We start from the raw sequence: 24,571 nt of genomic DNA on the forward strand, positions 1-24,571 counted from the left end.
TGAAGTCGTGAAAATCAAAACAACTGAACTTATAAAATTTGGGCCTTATTTACACATCACCTTTAGATCGTTTTCTAAGCAGTTCAGAAAAGTGACGAAATCGGCGTAATGTCGACAAACAACAATTATATTCTTACACAGTGTAGAGTTGATTGGCAGAGAGTGATGATTCATTTCTTATATGAGACCTGAATTGAAATGCGACATAAATGGAGGTCCTACTTGTCACCGCCGCGGTGATCGATAACGCGTTTTTATGTGAAGAATCTTGCTTATGAGTTCTTTACGCTGCACTGGTAATATCCCACAACAAAATTTCTATCGTAAATTAAAGAAATTCAACGCTCGCAAGGAATATTCCAAAGGAAGCAAGTCTACAGACAACACGTTTATGTGGCATAAGTAACTCGACCCAAACTTAAAATAAAGACAGCATATTTCAGCGGCAAAATTCTCTCTTATCTCCGGAATGTAAACTAACGTGTGTAAAATACATTACATTTTGGTGATGAAGCATCTGCAGTAGAAGTGAATGCTCCGAATTTAAAACCTCTTTCTCCGAAGAAAAGCATTTAGACACGTTTAAGACAACAGATGCTGCATGAAGCTTACCTTGCCTCCTTCGTTATAAATTCTCCTTCTCCACAATCGTCTTCAAACTGTTGAGTACAAAACTGTTCTCCATAAATGCTTTATTCCAAGATAGTGTAGAATACTGCGTTTAATTTCTCCTTGACCAAAGCACTGAGTTGTTCATCAAATGCAAATTGTAGAAACGAAGAGTTTGAAGTTTGAAAACCGCGCCACGGCTAACATGGCAGATCACGTTTTTGAGAAAGTTCTCTGATTGGCTAGTTGGTTAGAATCATTAGCACCTATTTTCAATAACAATACATGTACACAAAGATTGTGACGACAATATGTTTTCGAAGTGTACATTTTCACGCGGTATGCAGTAACATTAATTAACATGCATTTCGTCAATTCTTGTGGTGTCATTAAATGTCACTAGCATATTTCACCCTCCTGCGATTTTAGATGTGGCTAGTAACAAATTTCTTTCTTATTCTCGTTAATGCTTGAAAGAAAATTCGACAATATGCATTAATTTTCCTAGAGTGCGAGCGGTCTCTTTATTCTCCTAAGTTCTGTAGCGCGCGATGGATCAAAGGAACCCCGAGAAACGCGGGTAATTTTTTCTACCTCTCCCCAATACCTCCTCGTTAACTTTTCTAATTTACATAATTTCACCGTCACTTTGCGTGTGTGATATGATTTGAAGAAAAAAAAGGACGGCTGCTCGCTGTCTATAATTTGCTTAATTTTCGTCAGTTAGGTTGGCTGTTCGCCGTGAATTTGTAACACAAAAATTGAACGCCTAGAGGGGGCCATGGGTTCCTGAGGGGGTTAAAATGTCTATTTTTGACAATTCTTTTTTTTTTTTGTCACGAACGCGCGATTGACATGAAATGATGGATAGCTGTAACAAAATAACCATTCAATAAAGCGTGAGTGGTGTAATTGGAGTATTCAAAACAACCAAAAAATACCCCTGTATATCGCGAACAATAACGCTTGGCTCGAAGCCTCCAGGGATAAGCTCGTTTACTTCGATAAGCACCTTACGGCCTGGGAACAAGCCATGAGAAAGGGAAGTTCCGTACTTTTTTTCACAAATCCGAGATTTCCCGCCCTTGTTTATAATCTGACGTAAGCAATTATGGTTTACATAGAGAATAACAATGCTAGATCAGAAAACGATAGAAAGTATCCAGAGCCGTTTAGAGCGGCGATTTTTTTACGCGGCTTTGAGCAAGTTTCTAACCCGCTTAGTGAAAAGCAATATTACCAAATGGATTTAAAAAGAAAAGTGAATATTTAAGACTATTGACAAGAAGAACTTCAATACGTAGATTCCATTTCAGGATAATTTATGATTGTCCTTTTTTCAAGGTTCGAGATACTTTACTTGGAAAATAGCCAATACAGGGACGTCAGAATTGTAAGGAAAGTTCAAACTTCAACGCTGAAGCGTTTTACGTTTACATTTACTCTGAGACACAAGTGTTCCACGCAAACCATGTCACGAAAATCATAACTCGAAAACAAAACGCAGTTCATTATTTTATTGACTTTAAATATTATGTACACAATTCATTACCCTTTTAGATGAGGGTTAAAAAGATCCTTAATTCTCAGCTAATTGTCTCTTAACAAAAACTCTTTTCAAATGACTGTCGAAACTCGAAAGTAATCTATAATCGGGAGTCACGCTTTATACTTATTTCTGTAATGGATTCAAAATAACTCTTCCTGCGTGACTTAACCAATCATAGCAAATAGAAACTGACCGTACTAAATTTTGCTTGCGAGCGCTTACCCGCGGTTGGCACCGGTTGCAGGTTTTCCCGCGCTTAGCACCGGTTACATGTTTTCCCGCGCTTGGCACTGGTTACATGTTTTTCCGCGCTTGGCACCGGTTACATGTTTTCCCGCGCTTGGCACTGGTTACATGTTTTCCCACGCCTGGCACCGGTTACATGTTTTCCCGCGCTTGGCACCGGTTACATGTTTTCCCGCGCTTGGCACTGGTTACATGTTTTCCCGCGCTTGGAATCGGTTACATGTTTAATTAACGTTTTTCAACAGTCGGTTTAATTAACTTTCAACAGTCATTAGAAAAAGCTCTAACTATTTTTAACAATAAAGTTGTTTCTTTTGAAGGACGAAAGTCTAGAGTGGAGTTAAAGTGATGGTTGAAGGCTTTTCAATAAAGTCCATTAACAATTTATCTATAGTGATCGTGAGAAATTACACCAAAAGAAATTGTATGCGTTTTTCTATGTTCCAAACAACAATTTACCACTATTATGTTTGTACAATTTCTACGCAACAAATTATATATTCAAATTATAAGGAAAACGCAAGTCCACCATTACAAGATCGTCCATAGTTCAGTCAATCTACATCACGTGACCAGAATTTTTGACATTTAAACGGAGTTTTGAAATTTACATGCCAGTTTTGAACATAGCCTGCGAGACTACAGAGTTCCCGAACAAATTTCCTCAGCTTATTGACATAATAAAGTTATCAATTTTCTTTACATTACAACATTAAGTATTTAAAAAATAATAATTGTTTCCCGAGTATTTTGAATTTTTTTTTTTCAGTTAATGCGTTTCCAGAGAAACCTTCAAGATGCCATTCAAATGCCGGACATTACAAAGGGGAATTCGAGTGTTCATTCAATTCGCGGAAATACTTGTCATGCGTGATATAGACTGACTGCAACACGGTCTGAGCCAGTAACATTGCCGCGCTTTTATGATCGGGGATAACCCAGGGAAGTTGGACTAAGGAAGGGAATTCCCAGGGATAATATTGTTCCTATTTGTTTTGGCAGCTTGCGTTTTCTAACCGCCTTGAAGTTCCTGTGGCTTTTGCAAAACTTTCAACAAAGCCAGCCCCGTGTAATCTCAATTGCTCTTTCATATAAACCAAGTCTTTTTCGGTTAAAACCTCGTAATGCACTTTGCATATTTTTTTACAATGAACGACGCCAAACTGACTGAAGACTACCGACTTCCATTCACTGCTGAGGTATGAATAGGCGGTCTTAGTAGGTCAGCGTACTCTTGTAGCGCCTCCCGCAAGGCTCGTCGGACTTGAGTCGAGTTACAAACAGAACACTCCACGAGCCGAGGGTACAGTTCAACGACTTGATCCCAGATCCTCTTGTCCACTGCAACACAAACAACAAACAGAAATTCAGGACTTATTTGCCCTGGGTTTGCCTTTGCTTAACTCTCGGCACTGTAAATTGTTACAAAAACTCACGTAACATCCTCCAACCAATCAAGGCAAAACAGAAACCAGTCTTACACGACTTTTGCCACGCATCGCAAGCGCTATGCGTTTACCCATGTTTAGACCCTGTGGCATGTTTTCCCGCGCTTGGCAGCGGTCACATGTTTTCCCACGCTTGGCACCGGTTACACGTTTTCCCGCGCTTGGCATCGGTCACATGTTTTCCCGCGCTTGGCACAGGTTACATGTTTTCCCGCACTTGGCATCGGTCACATGTTTTCCCGCGCTTGGCACCGGTTGTACGTTTTTTCTCCCTGGGCTCAGGTTACGTGGTTTAGCCTTGATTTCCAGTTTTTTGGATAAACTTTGTAAATATCTTTGATTGTTGTAGAGGAGGGGAGGGTAATACTTACCAACCGTGGGATTTTCTTGCACGGCTCTTTTCAGAGATGAAAGCAATGTGCTGATGGCCTTCATCACAAACGACATCTCCGCCATGCGAGTTCTGAAAAATATTTTCATAAAAATAAATGGTACGAGATAAAGGAAAAGAAGGAAGGTGTTCAAGAAATTACTAAGGGTCCTATTGACAGACAAACAGACAGGCAGAGAGACTCACTGACTGGCTGGCTGACTGACTGACTGACTGACTGACAGACAGAACGTCTGACTGACAGAGAGACACAGACTGATTGATTGACTGACTGACTGACTGACTGACTGTCTGGCAGACCGACAGACAAAATGACCGACTTTAGGACAGCAGACTGACGGACAGACAGAGACAAAATGACTGACTGTAGGACAGCATACTGACGGACAGACTGACAGACCGACAAAATGACTGACTGTAGGACAGCAGACAGACGGACTGACTGAGTGACGGACTTGTTAATGAAAGGGAGTAGAAAACCAAGGGAGGGAAGGGAAAGTGGAAGAAGGAAGTACCAAAAGGCAGAGAAAGGAGCGGGAGGGAAGGATAAAAAAACTTACCTCGGTAAAGGACATTTTCCACTGAGCTTCTCGTCTTCCACGTATTTCACCAACACGTCACTGCACCGTCTGAGGAGGGCGTCAAGAGCTAACTCAGAAACTTTGCCGTCTGAAAATGAAAAACAAACGTGTTACTCAAGTGTCTTAATGCCAGCAATGAGACTCTGTTCCTTTTATATTATCGCGACACTAACGCTCCCTGCTTTTGGCTTATAACCTCAAAACCGATTAACCTCCTGTAACAAAAACATTGGTTAATTGGATAATAATAATTGGTTCATTGGCTTAGCGCCCATGGGATATCGGCCATTAGTAAAAACTGGATCATTGTATAATGCAATTCCAGGAATTTGCGTTGGTGATTGGCTTAACGGCCATGGTATATTAGCCATTTATATCATGCCCGAGAAATAGCGACCATTAAATTGTCTTCTGGTTGTTCTTACAAAGCGAAAACAGGCGCTCGCGGAGTAATTGTTAAAAAAACTATGAAAGGAAAAGTTGGCCATGGACATGTTGAAGATGACTATTAGCGGTAATGATTGCTTTGGTTAGTGAATAAGCTGCTCGCCTAGTTACTACCTTATGGGCTGATAAACGGCTCGGTTTTGTGGAACAATTAAAATATGTCCAATTCCTCCTTAAAACTTGTCTCCAGGCCCCTTACTGTTTGGAACGGATAACAATTGGGAACGAGACTAAAAATGAGAAGCTTACCAGTGGCTTCTACGCGCTGTTCTACTTCCGGTGTTCCATTGACAAATGAAAACTGTAGCAGAGTCTCGAAACACGACTTGGCAAACTCCTCACGAAGAGGAAACCCATTTGCATCTGTCCCTGTTCAAAAACAAAAATAAGCAAGGAGTTACAAAACAGTTTCATTTGAAGAGAAGGAAGTGTCTCTTGAAACGCTAACGGAAGTCGTCACAAGCGACACTCAACAGGCGACCACTGCGCTCGACATTCGAGACACTTGCCGCGTGTTTTAAACTCTAAATTTTCCTGCGTAATACCTGATACATTCTCCGTGCGTAACACTCAAGACTTTACCGTCGCGCGCGACACTCGACAAACTCCCCCAACACGTGACATTTGAGAGACTTCCACCTCGCGTAGCCTTCAGAACAGGCGTTATTTTCTCCCTTTTTTCAGGCGAGCGGAGGCAAGCACGAGGCGAGCGCGGAGCGCGAAACGCGCAACGAGAGGGACGCAAAAAATTAACGCCCCTCCCGTCACGCGTCCTCCGCTCGTCTAAAAAAAAAATAAAAAAAAAAACATCGCCTGTTCTGCAGGCTACAACTCGTGTGACACTCGATGTGGTCCTGCCACACGTGATCCTCGAAACGCTCCAACCACGCGTGACATTCAAGACAATCGGATTTTAAGCGTGACACTTGAAAACACTTCTTCCACGTGTTACAATCGACACACCCCCTCTCCGCACATCATTATCAATTCACTTCCACAGCGTGTGATACTCGAGATTCTCCCACCGCCTGTAACAAGTGACATTGAAAACTTCATACACTCGTCACACAATAGTGTGTTCCAACGCGTGACGCGTGACAAGTCTCAGTGTCATGTTTCCTTCTCGTAACATTCACCCTGACAATAGATTTTTTGATAGAAGAGAAAAGAGAATTTAGGAATCAATCATACGTACCACTGAATGTAGCGTCAGCAGCCGAGTGTATGGAGCCTCGGTTCAGGAGCGCCATCACACGAGCCATGAAGTCCTTCGGCAGTGCACCAGAGTGAGGCAGAATCTCCTCACGGATCATGCGCAACAGCTGTTAATCGAACAAACATTGGTTAGTGGCCAGGCCTTCCAAAAGTTAGTTCGCAGTAAAATTATTTGACCTTTTTACTGAAGTTCAGCCATCCATGTCCCCATGACACCAGATACGTAAGTAAAATACCTCTCAGATAAAGTGGGGGAATAATGCTTGTTTTGAAGTTTGTCCGCGTGAACATTCATTTTTGTCATGGCCATCTTGGACACCTCTGATAAACACAGTGCGCTCAGCAAATTCCCTCTCTTACCTTAATGTCCAACTCCTCGTCTGCTTGATGCTGTTCTAACGACTGATTCTCTGGCGGACTCCTGTGCAATCAGAACAGCAAAATTAGCAAGGGAGCCGGCGGTGGATGGAGTAAGGTACATGTTTTTCTGTGCTTTGCATGACTTCCTAATTTTCCGCGCTTGACGCCGGTACATAATTTCCCGCGCTTAGCACCGGTTACATTTTTTCCCGCGCTTGGTACCGGTTGCATGTTTTCCCGCGCTTGGTACCGGTTACATGTTTTCCCGCGTTTGACACCGGTCACATGTGTTCCCGCGCTTAGCATCGGTTTGATGTTTTTGCGTGCTTAACAACGAGACTATATTTTCCTGCGCTTTTCGAAGTAAAATGTTCATTGATTCCATCCATTACTTTCAGTTTTTGTAAAAGAGGAGAAACTTACATATCCGAAAACAGGAAATCCTCCAACGCTGAAGCTAACTCGTACCACATGGATCTGAAAGAATCTAGAACAAAAGCAAAAACCAGTATGTGTTAATATGCGAGAACGGAGAAACTTCCTCATAGCACAGTGAATACAAAAGGACTCAAATTTCTTGTCTAATCTTCAGTCAACTTCGATCTTCTACCATTTAATTAGCGCTTTTCCATCGCTTCGCTATTCAGCGCTATTTTCATTTGCCGCATTCACATGAAATATAGCGTGACCTTCGTTTCAGTTTACCTGGCCGAGCGAGAGCCACGTTGAGCCCTTTACGAGTGACAGTCATCAAGGAATCCACGGCCAGTTTCCACGTGGACTGGGACGAGCAACTGTACTTGAGTCGAAGAGGGTTGCGCAGGGACTGGAAAAGTGCAGATAAAAATAACAACAACATATTAACGGATTACATCCTTTCAACGATAAAATGCAACAACAAAGGGATCACTTCCACCTCCTCCCTGTCACCCCTACCCCACCCCTCCCCCCCAAAAAATAGTCATCCGATGGACGAATATCAAAAAATTGAAGTGGTGCTGTTTATTATGCTGTACAAGGTGGTTCTGTGGATGAAATCCTAAAGTGTGGCCATTCAAATAAAGCTACAGAGCAGCACTTTCCTGTGGTGCTGTTTATTCTGCTGTACAAGGTTATTGTAACTTTCGAGTCTGTAGATTAAAAATCCTAAAGTGTGACCACTCAAATGAAAGCTACTGAGCAGTATTTTCCTGTGGTGCGGCTTATTATGCTGTACAAGGTGGTTCTAACTTTTGAGTCTGTGGGTGAAATCCTAAAGTGTGACCATTCAAATGAAAGCTACTGAGCAGTACTTTCCTGTGGTGCTGTTTATTATGCCCTTCACGGTGGAAATGAAAACCATTCTTGCAGTGGTCGTTCAAATAAAAAGTACTGAGCACAACTTTCCGTCTGTGCTCTTTGTCCTCGTTGTAGACATCTCTCGTTCCATACCTTTAAAATCTTTTCCAGTACTTTCTCTTCTATGACTGCAGGTGTGGACACGCATTCATCATACAAAACCACTGCCATTTCCAAACACTTCTCCGAGAACGGAGTAAGATTAAGAATTATCCAGTCTTTCTTCTTTCTCCTTGAAGCGCCATCTCCTTCGGACAAATCATCAACGCGAGGCGGTTCCGTTGCGTAATCAAAAAATTGAAGCAACAGTGAAAAAAGTGTAGGGTACATCGGCTGGTTCGAAACATGAAGTACAGACCCGGTGGAATTCGGTAAAGGTTCGCGTAAGACCTCTATTGTGTCCAAAATGGCATGTTGAAGCGGGGTTAACACAGTGTCCTGAAAAGAAGGTACTAGAAATGGCGACTGGTCCACAGGGACTGGAATCGTTACCGAAGTCTGTAGGATTTTCGCGAGTTTTTGCAAATCAGCTAAGCCAAAACGGCTGTATATTCTCATGAAGAGAGACGGAAAAATTTGCGCCAAAGCTGCCAGAAAAGCTTGAGCAGGATAAGTTTTTGTCGCTGTGATTTTCCCGGTAGAATCTCGTCTTGTTCTAACAATATGCGATTCCGACATGCTTGTGGTGCCGATATTGTACCAAACACGCCACGCATTTGCCCATAAGTTCAAATCTTCGTCGGCTGCTTCGCAATATTTAGGCTTCACTTTGAGCCTCGCGGCACCTTTTCCCGCCTTTTTGTCACGTGAGCTATCACCCGGGCTTGAACCCGAGCCCGCGTTCTCTTGAATCTCATTCGAGTCCTGAACAATATCCTGGAAGCTCTTTAGCGCTGCTAAAGCGACTTCAGCGGATTTACTCAGAGCCGCAAACTCGATAAACTCCAACAACAGCGCCCATGCGCGCGGGAATTCCTCAAGTCCCGCCAAAATTTGGCGCCGGTTGTTGAACACGCGCGCCACACCGCTCAGCGTCAGAACACGTGTTTCCGCCCATTGTTTTTCAGCCGTATCACGTGAGTGGTGAATGAGTATTTTGCCCTTTGAGTTGACAGCATCGCTGGGTGGCGGGACGTCTGCTGCTGAGGTGGACATAGTTTTTACTTGCTCAAGTAATGGGAACAAAACCTGTTGTAAAATAACATACATCACAATTAAGTAAATAACGAATAAACATATTGAGTAGTAGAAGGTCTGAATGAGCATGCTGGATTCTCAGATATCAGTTAAAATGTAAACCATTATTCAGCTATCAGTTAAAATTTCGACCATTTCCCAGCTATCAGTATTCCACTAAAATCAATTAAAAGTTCTACGTTGCTACATTACTGCTTTGAAATTTAAATTGCGCATGTCAAGTCGAGCACAAAAGAGATAGTGAGTAACGAAGCTAATCAAATTAAAGTAGTAGATTTATAATGAAAACTTAAATCTTATATACCCGAGAATGACTGCTGTGTGAAAACGAGGCTGACGTATTTACCTGCCAAAGAACTGTATACCACGTGACATTCTCCAGCAGCGAGCCATGCGCATTGATGGTCGAGAAGAGTGTTTGTCCTGCGCTTTTTCTGACCGCAGGCCGCGGATCAACACACAATTCACCTAGCTTGGAATACAGACACATCCATTGCCTGTCAGGGGGAGGCACGGGTTTGTCGTACTTGGTGCCAACATTGCTACCATCACTGGTGCCATCATTAGCAGCAGTCTCAGCTTGTTCAAGAGCGGTTTGGATCTTTCCACGATGTTGAGACAGAAAGTCGGAAATATTCCACTACAAAAAAGGAAATTAGAATATCAAGGAAACCTTCAAGTTCGATCGTAAAGTGTAATGAAACTTCGAAACGGACCACCAATTACTCCTATAGTTTTTGGGTTCTCCAGGTTGAACGCACCGTACAAATTACAGATCTGCGTGAAAGGTCGCTCTGGTGTCCGCGTTTTTAGAGAGTATTCTCACAGGTTAATTAACAATCAGGAACGACAATGAAGGATTCCATCTCTTGTACTTCTGTGTTTTTCCATGAAAGATGCAAACCGGTTTCAGCCCGGTTGGAAATCAAACCGCGATCAACGAGGGACCAAAACACAGCGGCGAAGACAAGACTTCGAACTCAAGATTTGTCTGCCAGCTGTCATGTGCTGTCAACAATTTTTTTTTTTAATTGCTTCAACTAGAACAAAGAGCGCTAGCTGATGTGTAGATCAGTGCTAAACTCCCCAAAACGGATGTTCCCTGCCTAAATGGAGCTCTATTCTCTCAGTTTTCTGCCTAACAAATGAGCTTCTGTTCTCGTCTACGCCAAGGCTATCACTATTAAGAATACTACATTATGTAAACACCATAAGGTGTCCAGCCTTGGAGTATGCGTTATAGGAACAGCCATACGAGAATTGCATGGGAGTTCTGCGGCCAATTTTCCCTCCACGAATTTGCCAAGTACCTTATCCTCTATTGACCAGGCTACTGACTGTTGATGAGATAGAAGAAAACTCATCCCTTAATTTCATTGATTTTCATTCTAGCTTCGTCTCGGAAGCTTTTCTCACATAAACGTATTTTAGTTTTAACCACGTGACTCACCAGCAGACCAATGGCTGTTAAGCTGATGTTCAGCTCCTGCGGCTGCAGACCAAATTTTCCTGCCACATCCACCACCACCTTGATACACGTGCAAGGCATCAAGGGAAGGAAGTCAGTGACCACCAGTTGCAAGCTTTGAAATGCAACGCGAATAAGGCCCTCTCTAGAAACGTGATAAAAAATAACAGTTAACATGCTAAATGATTTCGTTTCGGGCCCAAACCGTAGAAGCAGACCAATGTAAATGTCTGCTGAAGGAGATATCTTTTAGCAGGACATAAAACACGAAGTTAACGTATCAAAATGATGCCGTACAAAGTACAGGTATTCACATGATTCTGAGTGCAATTTGGAATAAATAAGCACGAGTAAACTTCTTCAAAGACTAACAAAATTTTAGGGCGAGTGCAATTTTCCTTGATTACTTATTAATATCATTCATGAAATAATTGCGAGATATTCGCAAAGCTTTCAATTTGGTTGAAAAATCTTCGGAAACATTCGAAAATCATCGGAAGACTTCAAATTATCTTCGGTTATCTTCGGTTGGCATCGGGTGAACTTCGGCGATCTTCGCAATACCTCGGATGGCCGCCGGCATGTCTCGGAGTTTCTTCGTACTAACTTCGGAAATCGTTGTAATTTTCGCTGAATATCCTTTTTTCTCAGAATCGATAATTTTTTTTCATGTATATCATTAAACACAAAGTGACTTCTTACCCCTGTTGGTTGGTCGCTGCTCCGATAACTCCCAATACACATAGCCAACCTTGACCCAGATTTTGACCGGTGGAGTGAAGAATCTAAAAACAAGCAAATAGCATTTGTTTTGTCAGAACCCTGACAATACTTTTCCTGATCTTCCAACTATAGTACTTAAAATTTACTTTTTAGAGCAAGACTAATAATACTCACAGCTACCAGTTGGCTTGATAGCTCAGTTGGTTTAGTACTGCACCGATATCGTAGAGGTCATGGCTTCGAATCCCGTTCCAGCTTAAGTGGGCCCACAAGTGTCACAATCCCTCACTAATTTAACAATACTTGTGTGGAGAATGATATCATATAATGATTAAGGACGGTGCCTACTAATACAGAAGTATTTTTGTGCGGTTTAAGACTGTGCGGGAAAAGCAGGTTTTAGCATTTTGCAGAGATAACTAAGCAACAAAATTTCTAAAAAGCGCCAACATATAAAGCAATGTATGGCAGTTTTTCCTTAATTGAAGCTTAATTACCTCTGAAAGTACAAGGTTACCCCCAATTTTCTTTTTGGATGTAAAGAACTTGCCAAGTTCTGCAATTTCCGCATAGTTTTAAACCACGCAAAAATATTCCTGTATTAGTAGGCACCACCCATATGAAACCCGAGTATCTCGAGATGCGCAGAACGTATGCGCAGTAACAAAAGTAGGCACCTTCCTTAAATGTTGCCTCCTTGGTGGCTAAGATAAAAAAAAAGACTTTACCTGGAGGACACATTCCAGTTGCTTGTACCGAATATCGGAAAAACTGACATTTGACATTTCTTGTAGAGGACTCAACAACATGGACTGTAGTTGCTGGTGAAAAAGAAGAAACATCAAATCCACTATTAAATGTTAAAAATATAATCTTCTTGCCTTTTGCCCATTACTGTGCTTTGCGCGATGTAGCTACATTCTTTCACTGTGTTCGATTAGTTTAAAGAGTTTCTAAACTTTATTGAATTACATTCTAATTTTAATGTTTTTTGTCTTTTACGACACGACAACATCAGCGATGCGGTTTCCAATGGAGTGTCAAAATGAAAACAAAAGCAACCACTCTAACCAATCACATTGGACGTACACAGCGTAATGAACCAATCAGAATTCAAAGCAAATGCATGCAACCGAGGTATGCGAGCAACTCATAATTAGTTTTAGTTTCGCTTCTTATTGGTTGAGAAATAGGCGCGAGTTTTGCCAACCAATCAGCGAATATCAAGAAAATTTTATACGCGAAAATCTCACAATCTAATTTTGCGCAATTATCGAAATTTAACGCCAGATTTCTGGATTACAGGACTGCCTAATTTATTCAACGTTAACTAAAATCACGTTTGGTTTGCAACCAATCTCTGGAGATCCAAAAAGACAACGGTATGGCGGACATGTTGGATGACAAAACAAAACGTTCTGTCATCCAACATGGCTGCCACACCGTTGTCTTTTGGATCTCTAGGGACTGGTTGCAAACCACATATTGAGTGTATGTATTCCTATTCCGGAATAGGGGCAATCGAAGAACGTACTCTAAGTTGAGATGATTCAGCATAATGTTCACTAAATGGCAATTGTTCCATATAAGAAACGTCCTATATTTTGACACATCGGGAGAAAACTACTTTTAGGCACAACTGGACCAAGCATTGAATAACACGTGACTCACCAGGTCTTGTTTCAGAGGAGGATTGTGATCATGCGTCAAAGCTGAACGCACCAATGACGTCACAGCCTCTGCTCCCCACTCGCGCATCTTATTGTGAGGGTGTTGACATACCTAAAGATACCAACAACATTTCACCTATATCAAACCTTCCAATAACGTAACAAAATTCAATTTTGTCAGTTCTCAAATACAGTGTCGCCTATATCGGCGTGCTCTGCACGTCTGTCGAAAACACAACAGTAACGTAAATTGCCTCAAAGCCTCTTCATTTCTCAGAGCTGCCAACTTTTGGCTGTCTGTCAAAACGCGACAGAGTTTTAACTTCATATTAACAAATTCGCTTAAATTGTCCATTTTTTTTTACATCAATGAAAGACTATTTAGTAAACAGAACTTTCCAAAAAAGCTTAAAGCTGGTTTTCACTGGCGACAAAAGTACGAAGCCGTCTTCTCACTTGACAAAGGTGTGCGACATTGAGCATAAACGTCAAAGTGCAGCGTAAATAAAAATATTCTGCCTACATCGCGCTTGGGTTAAGCAAGAACATCATGTATTTGCACGCATGTTGGTAAATCCTACCTCTAACAGATGAGCAGTCAGCGGTTTCCACAGAACGCGTGCGCGGTGCAGATTGTTCAAACCTGTTTCTAGAAGCTTGGCGACAGCAAAGAGAGATGGTTCCTGAAAAAGACAGGCAAATTACACATTGAACACCTTATATCAAATGATTAACTGCGAATTAACCAAAGGAAAGAAGCCATTCCTTACTTTATTACTCTGTGCTTGTTCCATGGATGTTGTGGACAATCTGCACAATGCATCAACAAGGTGATGAAGGGCAACATCATCTAGATACCTGGAAAATTATAAAGAAGAGAACAGTTTCTCAAAGCCACCTGATGAGAGAAAATAAAAGATGTCTTCATTGTCAAAAGACTCACTTGGAAGTTTCAAAAAGCCTTGATAAGATGGCTGCCAGGACGGGAAGCTCCGCCATCATTGCTTGGGTTATAACCTACAAAAGATGTATAATTTGATACAACTTCTCACAATTCGCATTTAACACAAGTTTGTAACTTGTGATCAATCTCTCTTCTACAACTTTTATTCAAGTGGAACATGGATCCTGTATCTGAGTTTTTAAGCTTAAGTATTCTTTTGTTTTGTTTTCAAATTTTCTTACCAAGTTGGGTGCTTCACTGGTTGGCATGGCCTTTAATGTTCCTCCTGCAGACGGTTTCAGGCCTAAGATCCACGTTAGATGCTGAAAAAGAAATATTTATTAAACATCTGACTGACTTTCCTCTAAATTTCTCAAACTCAATAATAATTCATGAAGAGAACACTTCCGTGAAGGAGGTTTGGAAAAGTGATCTTAAATATCATAAAATTTGGTGAACTTTTAATTTGATTTTCTCCAAGAATTATTAATGGTTTGAGAAGCTTTATCAAAGAAACACTCGAAAGAGTGTTTCATCCTATTTCCAAACACCTCGAAGTTGGTTAAAAAATCTCGGTTGAGCCTCGTTTTTTCAAACCGCCTCTCGGTGTTAGGAAATCGGATGAAATTCTCTTTCCTGTGTTTGATATATTACATGAAAGTTACAGGTGCTTGCTAAGGTGTATTCACTTCAAAGAGATAGTAATGGGTCTTGAGAGCGAGGTGGGGGGAGGGGGTTGTGGGAGATGGATAGATGATAAAGAGGCGGGCCTGATGTTATCAACAAATTTAGGGGGTTTAGAGGTATAGCCTTCTAGGGAGAATTTTATTACTGATCAAAAGCTAACCTGTAATGTGGTGAGAACCATGTGCCAGGCAGTACCCAGAATTCCGCCATGGCAGTGAGCAAGACTCAACAGCGACCGCATACACTGGATATTCTTTGATGTTAGCTGAAAAAAAAAAGCAAACCATGCAACCACTGAATTAAAAGTAGCAATTGCACTCTTCTGTTAAATTGTGGTTCTGAGTTTCTGCAGTCTGTGGATGAAATTCCAAGATGTGAACATTTAATAAATTGAAAGCTACTGAGCAGTACTTTGCTGTGGTGCTGTTTTGGTAAGCCATGTATGGTGGCTCTGACGTTTGAGTCTCCTCAAAACAGCAAGCTTAAATTAAAGTGAGATCAAAAAGCTAAGTTGTAGGCCATGCATGGTGGCTCTGTTTTGTTTTTGTTTTTTACTTCATGGATGAAATCCTAAAGTGTGACCATTCAAATGAGAGCTAATGAGCAGTTCTTTCCTGTGGTGCTGTTTTTTATGTTGGACAAGGTGGTTCAAACTTTTCAGTACGTGGATGAAATCCTAAAGTGTGACCATTCAAATGAAAGCTAATGAGCAGTACTTTCCTGTGGTGCTGTTTATTATGCTGTACAAGGTGGTTCTAACTTTTGAGTCTGTAGATGAAATCCTAAAGTGTGACCATTCAAATGAAAGCTACTGAGCAGTACTTTCCTGTGGTGCTGTTTATTATGCTGTACAAGGTGGCTCTTACTTTTGAGTCTGTGGCTGAAACATCTGTGGGTTATGTCCTAATTTTCCACATTGATCAACACTTTTCTGTAGTGTTGCTTGTTAACTTACCGACACAGGACCATGACTAGAGCCAAGTGGGGTCCCTGTAACCACAGCACCAGATCCAGACTCCCCAGACTTCCCCAGACCCCTGTGTTCTCCTCCCTGTGATTCTAAGAAGGCCTGGGATCCACTTGTCGGAATCTTGACATAAGAGACCTGAGCGGTACCAGAGTGGGGATTCAGTACTGTCAGGGTGTAGTGTGGGGGCAAGGCTGCCTTGCAGAGTGATGTGATGAAAGCATCTCTTGGAGTCGTGAGATTTAGAATGCCGCAGACATTAGCATAAAGCTGGTACGATTTGAGGATGGCTTCGGTGGCACTTTCATCAGTACTGTAAAAAGAAGAAAGGATTATACTGTGTTCCTAAAACTTTTTGAAACCCTCAAACATCCTTTAACCCTCTTACAATAGGTTCTCCAATACGACAAAGGTAATTTTTTATTCAGTTTGTCCATACCAAATGACATAGGAAACTCTTCAAGTTTCACGTTAATTCTGATCTCAAAGTTTTTGAAAACTTTCCTACATGTACTACAACGAACAGATCAGAGGATAATTTAACAATTACTGCATAACTTACATGCACACTCAACTAACATACACGTACAAATACATTCTACTTCAACATGTACACTGTACATGTATGTACCTATTACACTGACTTAAGTACATACTTAGGTACTATGCTATTTCCTATTTGATGGTTTACTTAATTCTCATCACCTATCTGTTTTACAATCTATTGATATTGTAAGGAGAAATTTTTTAGTTAATCACTTGAAATTGGTTGTACATAAAGACAATAACCCCTGGGTGACCTTCAGTTAGTTTTGTAATTTCTAATCACTTGAAAAAGGTATTGATACATGTATTTCAATGACATACCTAGCTTCTAGAAGCAATGATAGCGATGCCAAAATACCACACCAAGAGGCCAGCACCATCTCCTGGAATAAGTCTGGTGTGCTTGTTCCTAGGACAACATCACAAATAAACATTGATCAGTATAATTGGTTCTCATCTTTGTTCCAACAGGTTTTTCTCTGTGTGCTCCGGTTTTCCCCTCTCCTCAAAAACCAACCTTTTCAAACTCCAATTTTTCCTACAGAGTTTCCCCATACTGTAAACCATATTTGATCATCTCATCATGACATTATCTGCTATACAAATTTACTACTTTCTTGAAAATTTAATTATGATCAATCAAATACTATTTTGTGTTCTTAGGGGTACATGTACAAACTGAGCAGCTACATGTAACACCTTCGTTCATAGCGTTTAAAGCAAACAATCAAGGGAAATAACTCTTAAAGCCTGAAAATCAGCATGTTTATTCTCGTTTGGGAGAATTTGTTTAAACATTCACACATTTTATCTTTATTGATCTCTTATTTTTTTTCTCATGACTTGCGTGTTTGATCAAGAAGTGATATTGCAAGGAGAAATCAAGCGTTAAAATAAAGGGGTGCCTGGAAAAAAGCCCTAAGTGACCTCTGATAAATAGCTAGATTCTCCTTCCAAATTTCATTGTATTTGCTGGTGAAACAAAAGGAGAATTTGACCTTTGACCTAAAGTCACTTAGGGCCTTATTCCATGCACCCCTTCAATTTTAAGAAAAGGCACAACATTTTTTAGTTTAAAAGACATGTTTAAACGGTTCTACTGTCATCTTCAGTTGAAATGAACACGAAGTACAAAGTTCAATTTAAAAAGGTACACAGAAAGCTAATTCAACGTTGTACTTTGTGTTAATTTCAATTGAAGATGACAGTAGAACTGTTGAAACATTTCTTTTACACTGTCAACAAATAAAAAATGTTGTGTCTTTTCTTAAAAAATAATTATAACATGTCTGCTGCTATCCAGACCTTTTAGAAATTAAGTGCTGGTCAAGGGGCTTAGCCTAGAGACTCAAAAGATGCAAAAGAAATGATTATTTTAGAGGTTACACCAAACAATCAGAGAGTGTTTTGTCCGATTTCCAAACACATCAAATTTGGTTAAACAAACCCAGCTAGGCGTCATTTTTTCAACCCTACTTCTCAGTGTTTGGAAATCAGGTCAAGCCCTTATCCTCATGTTCGACATATTACTTCAAAATTATTACAGTCAATCTACATTCAGCATGACCAATACTTTTGAATTTGAATGGAGTTTTGAAATTTACAGGTCAGTTTTGAACATTGCCAGCAAGATTTCAAATTTCCTTAGTTTATTGATGGTATAGAATAAAACTATAAATTTTTCTCTAATGCTGTACATGTACATTACAGCATTAAGTATTTCAAAAATAACAATTGTTTCCCAAGTATTTTGAATTTTTTTTTTTTTTTTTTGCAGTAAATGTTTTTTTTTCGTAAAGATTTCGAGAGAATTCTTTAAGATTCCCTTAAAATGATGGATGTTACAAATTAAACAATAAAGAGGAATTCTAATGCTCATTTCATTCCCAGAAATGCTAGTCATTTGTGACATGGACTGACTGTAAAACATTGTGCTATTCTCACCATTTTCACTGTCAGGTCCTTCCTTAGCAGCAGCCCTTATCGTCTCTGTCCCAACACCTGTATCATTTCCAGATCTCAACACTTCAGGTTCAATCCAGCCCACCACAGCCTCTACATTAGAGGAGCCACTGTTTTCTTGTACTAACACGTCAAGGCTTTTAACAATCTCCAGCAAGCATGCAAAGGCAATGGACAGCGTGTAGCCATCTGAGATTGATGAACACTCTGGTCTTTCTAACTGTTCCAAGCTGAGAAGTAAAAGTGTTTATTTGCTTTGCGAGGGAGCGACATGAGAAATATTTGCCTCAGACCCATAACAGGTGGATAGAATTAGTTAAATGATGATGATATTACCAAAATATTGAAATATTAATGACTCAATTTAAACTCAAAAGACAAATCTTATCAGTCATCCAAATTAACGGCTATAGATAGGGAACAGGGATGGCGCAGTGGTTAGAGCACCCCCCCCCCCCCCCCCCATGTGGCTCGGGTTCATATCCTGGACTCAGTGTCATATGTGGGTTGAGTTTGATGTTGGTTTTCGTCCTTACTCTGGTTACTTCAGTCTTCTGCTCTCCTTAAAAACCAAACATTTCCAAATCCCAATTCAATTTGGATGGTGTCCCCAATTAGTGCTCTGCACAAAATACACTGACACTTAAAACAAAGTGACTTTTTTTTTATAATCAAAATTAATACCAAAAATTAATGTGAATGTTTGAGGACTGAGTGTTGTAATGCTACCAAAACTGACAGACACATTGTACATGTAGATCGAGCAGAACTTATTTCTTGCAGTTTCAAAAGAACTTGCCCTACATGCACCTTTAGTTAATAATTATGTAATCTATTTTTTATTTTAATCAAGCAGAACAATGAGAAGCAGGGAGAACAAAACTCTCCAAGATGACTTTTAAGCTAAAACATACACAGTTAAACTTCTCAACAGATTTTGGGGCATAAGTGGGCCTGCAACTTTCAGTTAAGAGGGTGTACATGTAAGCGTAACAAATCCTTAGGCAAGAAAGTTCTCTGTACTGATGCAAAAACATGAGATTTTTAATACAGAAGAAAAAAAAATTCTCGGGACACTCTTGCTACAGAGCTCTTCATCTCATGCCAACTTCAGTTTACAACCCAAGGTTGATCAGTATAAATGCAAGTTTACAATGTAACGAAAATTAACTTCTCAAACTCACTAATAATTCATCAAGCCAAAACAAAGCAAATCACTACTGTGAAGGAGGTTTAGAAATGTGATCTTAATTATCATAAAATTTTGTGAACTTTTGCTTCGAATTTCTCCAAGAATTATAAATAGTTTGAGAAGCTATATCTTGAACACTCGAAAGAGCGTTTCCTCCTATTTCCAAACACCTTGAAGTTGGTTAAAAAAACTCGGCTGTACCTCGTTTTTCCAACCTACTTCTCGGTGTTTGGAAATCGGAGGAAACACTCTTCCTCGTGTTTGATCTATCACTTACTAAACAGGTTTAGCTTGTCCATAAACTGGCATAACAGAAAGTGGTATCCATGCACCCCTATAAGAGAACCCAGGCTGTGGAGTGACTCCGCCCATCACACTCAAAGCCACAACAGAAGGGGGCGGCGCACTAGATGGGGTTTGTATTGTATTGGCACTAGGTAGATGCAACGCCTTCTCTGACGAGCTGTGCATGGCTTGGCTGGTGAACAAGCCCTGAGTAAAGCTTGTTAGTGCATTCACTATGTCATGGAAGATTCTGGTTGAATGTTCTTGCATGTCGTAAAACAGGCAAAAAGACCTACAACAAAAGAGTTCATTAGTTTACTTTTCTTTATAACATGGTCAAATTTTGAGTTGCATAATGTACATGTACAACTGAATCTTCAAATCATCATAGGTGTTGTGGAATAAATGTGATGGAATATTTTAAGCCTGGTGAATAAATGAGAATGATGTATTATTCAATAAGTGACACAGGCATACGGTCCATTGGACAAACATCCTGCCTACTGCTAGGATTGGAATGTCATGTGTGGCATACGCGCAAATTATAATGGAATAAAAAAATGTGAGGGAGTATGCCTGTGTCAGTGGATGAAAATTGATCCTACACGTACATGTACATACAGTGGGACCATTCAAATTAATCTCTAAGTAGTACTTTTCTGATGTGCGTCTGTTTTGGTAGAACAAAAGTAATTCCAGCTTCAACTATGTGAATAAAAATCTTAAGTGTGACGATTCAAATGAAAGCTTCAGAGGAGTACTTTCCTGTGGTGCTATTTTATTATTTTTATTGTGCTTTACAAGGTGGTTCTACATTTTGAGTCTGTGGATGAAATCCCAAAGTGTTCACATCATTCAAATGAAAGCTACTGAGCAGTACTTTCCTGTGAAACCACTTATTCTGTACAATGTTGTGTAACATAGTTTTCACTTTTGAGTCTGTGGATGAAATTCCAAAGTACACGTACATCTTTGACCAATCCAGTAAAAGCTATTAATTTAATTTAGCATTACTTTCCTGTAGTATTGATTATCTATTTTTAAAAATAGAAACCCAGCTTACAAAATCACATAAATTTGTAATCTGGGTTACAGATGTTACCTGAGCAAAGCTGGCTGAATTGTGAGAGTGTGAAGTACTTCAAGAGCCAATGCTCTCTGCCACTGAGGTTTATCAGGCTCCAGAAATTTCACCAATAGAGACAAAAATATCTCACATTCTGTCACCTGCAAAACAATGCATCGTAGAGCTGATTACTGGGTACATGCCAAATTTGGAACTGTTACTTTCAGGTTTTTATAAACTGGTCAAGATTGGTATCATATACAGATACGCTGTACAATGTACCTCTGCTCTGATATATCAATAAATTGAAGGGACCGGTGCCTGGAAAAAAGCCCTAAGTGACTACTGATAAATTGTTAGATTCTCCTTCTAAATTGCCTTGTATTCACTTGTGAGACAAAAGGAGAATTTGACTTACATCAAAGTCACTTGGGGCCTTGTTCCAGTCACCCCTTCAATTATTGATGATCCTCTCTGGACAGCAACCCCCCAAACTATAGTTAATGTACTGTCCACATAAGCTTAAGTATTCCCCTCTAATAAACCCCTCTTTTCCAAAAGTTAACTTGACTTTAGAACAATTATAATTATTTACTACACCAAGCACCTTCACTTAGTCTCAAGTTACCACAACAAAAACACTTACCAGTAGTGTGTAGAACTTTTCTATGAGGACAGAGACAATTCTCAGCAGTCTGACTGCCACAGGATAAAGAGGTTTCTCTATGGGCGATGAATTGGCACGATGCTTGATACTCGGAGAAAAAAGCTTTATAATCAGAGGACAAACTCTCTCCTTCAAGAGGAAACTAAATTCAGGATGCTGAAACAAAAATTACAAGTATATAATTAAGAGAGATATGAAACATATTGGACTAAGAGATGCAGTAAGCATGGGAAGCGGGTGGAAGGAGGCTCTGGTCATTGTTCCTGCCTACATGTATGTACTTTTATCTGTGACAAAACATTATGCAATGTTGCTTTGTTCCAGAAAATATCCAGAACCTTACTACACAAGATTTCTTTAGAAACTTGGAACCCCCTCCCCTGGAAATTCCAATATAGCCTGATACCTTCCTTTCAAAAAATGCTGTTCTTTATCTCTGTTCCTTTTCCCTTCTCCGCCAGTTCCCACCCCCCTTCTCTTCCCATTGTCGACCCTTCTCTCCCAGTCTCCACCCCTTTCTCCCCAAGTTTCTCCCCTCTTCTCTCCCACCCCACCCCTAGCTCCTCCAGTTGCTACCCCTTTACTCCCCTTCTCTCCCACTCTACCCTTACAGTGTAACTCCTCCACCCTCCACCCCTTCTCCCCTGCTCCACCCCTAGCTGCTCCAGTTGCTACCCCCTCTGTTCCAGTTCCCACCACCTTCTCTCCTCCAGTTCCAACCCACTTCTCTCCCAGTCCCCACCCCTAGTTTCTCCAGTGCTATCCCCTTCTCTTCCCATTCCCATTCCCATTCTGTCCCCTCCATGTTCCCACCCCTCTCTCCCCCAGTTCTCACCCTTCTTTCCCACCTCCACTAGTAACTAAAAGGAATTCAGTTTGTCACAAGTATATCACATTAAAAAGAAACATCATAAGTCCCTGACAGGAGTCAAACCCTTGACCTCCTACTCACTGGTCAGACACTTAAACCACTGACCTAAAAGGAGTCTTGTGGTGTACATTATTTAGTTGGTCAGTTGTCACAAAGACCATCAGTTTCTCTTAGGAAGGTTAGTCTGAAGTCATAGATGCATGGTCTGCCTTCCCTGCCCTCCCCCCCCCCCCCCCAGTTCAATGTTGGATCCTCCACAGACAATAATGTATTAGAAGTCATTATTGAAAACCCAACATTGAAACAGGGGGAAGGGAGGGAATGGAAATAAAGGGAGGGTAAAATGTGGCAGCCTTCCCAGGAGAATTAATGAGGATTATCCAATATTGAAACAGGGAGAAAGGCAAGAGAGGGGGGAGGGGGAGGCAGGGAAAAATTTGGTAACCTTCCCAAGTGAATTGATAAGGATTATACATGTAGGTTTGTACAGTGTATACAAAACAGGTACGATTGGAAGAACCATTAACTATATTTTTTTTACCTTAAGAAATATGTTAGGGTATCCCTTGAGCACACTTTCCAGTAGTTCCAAACCAAACGTTCTTGTCATTTCTGTGATGCCATGCAACCAATATGGCTGTTCCCCATTTGTCAATTGACACAAATCCTGTTTACAAAAACACAACGTAATGCTTTAATTCTTTTAACAAGACATCTGTGTGTGTGTAAATATTCAAATAGTATTTTAGATATACAGGACTACAGTATATATATTATACTACAGTATATATACATGTATTATTTTATTTCAAGTATAAACTACAACTTTTTTAGATATTTTATAGGGTCCCAATTTAGTGGCTAAATTAAAAAATGCTACGCAACACGTACACTCCAATAAAAGTACACTCTTTCATTGGCTGACATTAGGGTAAACAACTGCTTTTCCTCAGAACTTTTTTTGGTTTGGAGTTACAGTACACCACCAATTGCTAAAAATGGGTTCGAAAAATTACTGATCAGAAATTTAAAAAAATGGGGGGCACGGTAAGTTATTGGAACTGTTGATCGAGAAGCCAGCCCCTAGTGTCATTGACGTGACATAAAAATGATGCATCACACATACAGTACTTTTTTTTTTCTTTTTTTTTTTTAATGCAAATCTTTATTGGAAATAACAAGATTACAATGATTGTAATCTTATTATTTGTAGTCTGTTTTACATCTCAAAAATAAAGCTACAAACAAGTACAGTACTCAAGGATGGTGCCTACTAATAGCAAAGTATTTTTGTGTGGCTTATGACTGTGCAGGAAAAGCAGATCTTAGCAAGGGGTATTGTTAAATCCAAAAAGAAAATTGGGGGTAACCACGCATTTTTCAGAGATAATTAAACAATAACATCTCTAATTATTTTACTAAAAAGGGCCAAAATATAAAGCAATGTATGGGATTTTTTTCCTAAATTGAAGGTTAATTATCTCTGAAAAATGCATGGTTACCCCCAATTTTCTTTTGAAATACAGTGTACCAAAAGCATTTGCTAAGTTCTGCTTTTTCCGTATAGTTCTAAACCGCGCAAAAATATCCCCAGTAGTAGGCACCACCCATAGGAAACCCAAGTACCTGACGATGCGCAGAACGTATGCGCAGTAACAATAGTAGGCACCGTCCTTAATTGCAACACTGTCTGTCAGATTTTTTAACAGCCAATTGGAAAAACTGCCGACATAAAGAAGGCCATTACCTGGAACAGTAGATAAGCATCCCTAGCACAAGGATGCAGACTGACAGGACAGTTCTTGTGCCGGACAGATCCTGAGGCATCCTCTACCTTCCGAGAGGCTAAAAATGAGAGACAACTTGGCTTATGAAATACAATAAGAAAATCAACACTACATGTACATGAATTAAAGGGAAATTATCATGCGAATTTGATGTCATTTCAAAACCCAAAAATGTTTGTCGGGTCAAAAGAAATAAAAAATAATAATTTGCTTAGTTTTGTTATCACCCTATCATCACCCCAGTGTAATAGAACTGTCGATTAGTGCCTCTGGCCAGAAACATAGTACTGGTTAGAATGGATTGAAACTTTAAAAAATGTTGGGTGGCATTTTTCAAGTTCTCACATTTTTCCAAA

The 24,571-nt window shown here is 40.2% G+C and overlaps 1 protein-coding gene across 1 annotated transcript; it reads right to left on the reverse strand.

Moving 5' to 3' along the window:
- Positions 1-2,111: 2,111 nt before the first annotated feature.
- Positions 2,112-24,295, reverse strand: LOC146451085 (protein MON2 homolog; the record flags this gene model as incomplete). Its single annotated transcript, XM_085099636.1, has 27 exons — positions 2,112-3,745; positions 4,224-4,315; positions 4,804-4,912; positions 5,521-5,640; positions 6,467-6,593; positions 6,847-6,907; positions 7,270-7,333; positions 7,552-7,672; positions 8,278-9,372; positions 9,728-10,021; positions 10,832-10,994; positions 11,552-11,634; positions 12,301-12,393; positions 13,244-13,354; positions 13,824-13,925; positions 14,013-14,100; positions 14,186-14,259; positions 14,428-14,508; positions 15,033-15,137; positions 15,828-16,152; positions 16,707-16,794; positions 18,330-18,577; positions 19,817-20,116; positions 20,927-21,051; positions 21,537-21,713; positions 22,970-23,095; positions 24,176-24,295. Coding segments are annotated over 27 exons (4,659 nt in total), but the record flags the coding sequence as incomplete, so codon positions are not given.
- Positions 24,296-24,571: the final 276 nt, after the last annotated feature.

This window comes from Pavona decussata, unplaced genomic scaffold (genome assembly GCF_977016875.1).
Source record: "Pavona decussata unplaced genomic scaffold, jaPavDecu1.1 SCAFFOLD_403, whole genome shotgun sequence".
NCBI classification, from domain to species: Eukaryota; Metazoa; Cnidaria; class Anthozoa; order Scleractinia; family Agariciidae; genus Pavona; species Pavona decussata.